The sequence below is a fragment of the Echinops telfairi genome, unplaced genomic scaffold (assembly GCF_000313985.2).
Source record: "Echinops telfairi isolate 266 unplaced genomic scaffold, ASM31398v2 ScPeMD7_11;HRSCAF=52, whole genome shotgun sequence".
In the NCBI taxonomy this organism is placed as follows: Eukaryota; Metazoa; Chordata; class Mammalia; order Afrosoricida; family Tenrecidae; genus Echinops; species Echinops telfairi.
Window position 1 is genome coordinate 7333521 of NW_022103908.1, and position 2841 is coordinate 7336361.

Here is a 2841-nt window from a genome sequence, read left to right on the forward strand (position 1 = left end):
AATGCTATCAGGCCCAGTGGGAGCCAGAGCTGTGGAGGAGGGGTTGAGGTGATGGTTCTGATCTTAAAAAGCCAAGCAGGGAAGGAACAGGGAAGATGGCTTCCAGCGCCTTCCTGCTGCCTGCTTTGATCACTCCTCGGGACATCCCATTGGCCATACCCTAGAGAAGCCAGCAGGAAAAGATGGACGAGGAGTGGACTTCACTGGGACTAGAGTCGGAGTGGAGGAGGGAAGAGGATGACTCTAAGGAGAGTAACCATTATACCGTTGATCTGTCTGGTCCCTGGCTCTTCCTAGGGACAGGCATCTAGGTGGATGTTCAGATGGGAGGGACAAGCATAGGGCTAGGCAGACATGGCAGTCATGCTTGATGAGCCACGGGAAAGTTCACCAGTAGGGTGGAGAGGTGGGGTTGTAGAGAGAAGACTGAGTGTACTGAGTGAGAGAAAGAGTTTAACTCATTCTAGCGTCCTACCATCTACTAGCTGTGTGATTGTGGGGGAGTCTAGTCACAGTGTTTCTAAGTATCCACTTCTCCTGATACAAAACAAAAAGAGGAGTAATGATAATAAGTGACCCTGTTACATTTTCATATCATGTTCAGGCACAAATGTAAACAATGAAGTTAAAGAATCTCATACACATTAGCTCTTATTGTATGATCACAGATACAATTTTTGTAGGGCTACAATGGATTTTAAATCACAAGCCAGTTGCCTAGTCATAAGCAGATTACTCCCTAAATATCTAGGAGCAGTTTTACATGATCAACTGCTCTGTAAGTTGGAACAAGTGACTTTGAAATCGCCTTGCGTTCCTATTTGTGTGTGTGTGTGTGTGTGTGTGTATTTATTCCTCAAGAATAATATCACTGACTGGTGGGCAGTAGAATATTGTGCTTTCGGAGGAAAAATGGTATTTGAAATCTGATCACTTCTCTTGAAGAATTCGTGAGGAAATTGCCCGGGTTAGAGATCATTACTAGGAGTAATGGTAGGATTTATAGGATAGAAAAGCAAATTTGGACTCATTAAGTAGAGAGAATTTTCTAACAATTAGAGTTGATTAACTTGGAAATGAGTGCCTAACTTGGAAATGACACTGAAGGGGGCTTTGAGGAGCGTTTACTTGTGGCCCTAGAGAATGCCCATAATTCAGGAGAAGCACAGAGAAGAGAGATGCGAGGAAACACAGAGCTCAGCATCTTGAAGTGATAACCTTTACAATTTTAAACTTCTCTCCTCATGTATGTACACCTGTCAGTAGGTATGCAGCCTTACATACCTACCTGGAATAATACCGTATGGAGATACATGCTAAATTGTTTACATTAAAATATAGGTAGGGTATTGAACTTTTTTTTAGGCCAATACGTATAGACTCGTACCATTCTTCATCTAATTTTTGTATCATTTTTATCTTTCTTGTTGAGAATATGCACAGCAGACCTGCCCCAATTCATCAATTTCTACCTATACCATTCAGTGGCCTTGTCTACCTTCCTTGAAGTACACCTTCATACGTACACTCCTTTTCTGAGCTGTTCTTTCTTGAATTGCAAAGACCCACTGCCTCCTCAGAGTCCTATCTCATCTCTGGAGTTGCTTGGTCATTTTGATCCCGTCCTGGTAGATCTGAAGAGGACACAAAGCTCCTGACAAGCAATCCTGACCAGTCAAGCTGAACAGAAGCCTTTGGGGGAGGGGGGGGGAAGGTGTTGGGGTTTAAAGTTTAAAGATGATCTCAGGACAAAGGTGTCAGGGCTTAGCCAGCCCTCCAGAACTCCTGCCGAATGTCTGGATTCCATGAGCAGTTGAATCTCTTTCCTACTGTTTCCTCAGCTTGTTTGGGATTTTCCTCTAAGAATATATGGTTAAGATGGCCTCACCATGATTTTTAACTATAATATACGTAGTCCATTCTCCCCACACCTATCGAGTCCTGATATTTCAGAAGTGGTGTTGGTTTGGGAGAGCTGACCAGTTTAGTCACCCTCTTGTTTCAAATCCAAGACGTGCTGATATCTGACTGTAGTCGGGTGGATTGATCAGTCAGCTTCACGGGGCACAAAGCAGTGTCAGAAATCATTGCGTCTTTAACGGGTCTTTGTTGTTCGTTTCTTGTCCTGTGCTGCTTGTGTCGACATCGTTCATTACATGACAGCGGTCGTCCCATCTCCACCCCAGCACGTTGAGCTTGATGCAAGGTTTCTGGCCCTCCAGCTCAGAAGGCTACTCCTTCCCGTTTGCTTGTAACGTGGGAGAGCAGCAGGCCATATGCCGTGCTCCGGCTACGCCATCTTACAGATGTTCTGTGCTGTAGACTATGGAAGTGACCCCTACGAGGCAACTGAATAGCTTATCACAAGACCTTTCTGCCCCATGAGCAAATCAGTAAGAAATACTTTAGTTCACCTTATGATCTCATATCCTATGCAATTTCACTGACCGATGAGCGGAGACCGTCGCTAACATAGACAGTAAGCACCTCATGAGGAGTGTTATGTATCTGGTAGGCCGCCTTTTGGGAGACAGTGGCAGCTTTTCCTTAAGGAAGCGTGGGGAGGGCAGGGACCTTGGCGTGTGTAGCTAGGCCAGACTCACCCCCGGCGTTCTCATGGCAGGTCTTTGAGATGGAGATTTCCAAACAGCTGCATGCCTACGAGGTGGAATACCACGTGCTGCAAGATGAGCTTCAGGAATCTTCCTATGCTTGTGAGGACAGCGAACCCGTGGAGAAACTGGAGAGGGCCAACAACCACCTGAAAAGGCAAAACATGGACCTGCTGGAAAAGTTACAGGTAAGGACACAAAGATGTAACTCGCAAAAGTACTGGCGTGC

The 2841-nt window shown here is 45.4% G+C and overlaps 1 protein-coding gene across 1 annotated transcript in view; it reads left to right on the plus strand.

Annotated features, from left to right (window-relative positions):
* TBC1D4 (TBC1 domain family member 4) overlaps nucleotides 1-2841 on the plus strand; it is a 60664-nt gene that overhangs the window by 53903 nt on the left and 3920 nt on the right. Inside the window, exon 12 of the mRNA XM_045287072.1 lies at nucleotides 2624-2800. Coding sequence (XP_045143007.1) covers nucleotides 2624-2800 — 177 coding nt within the window. The remainder of the gene's footprint in view (nucleotides 1-2623; nucleotides 2801-2841) is intronic.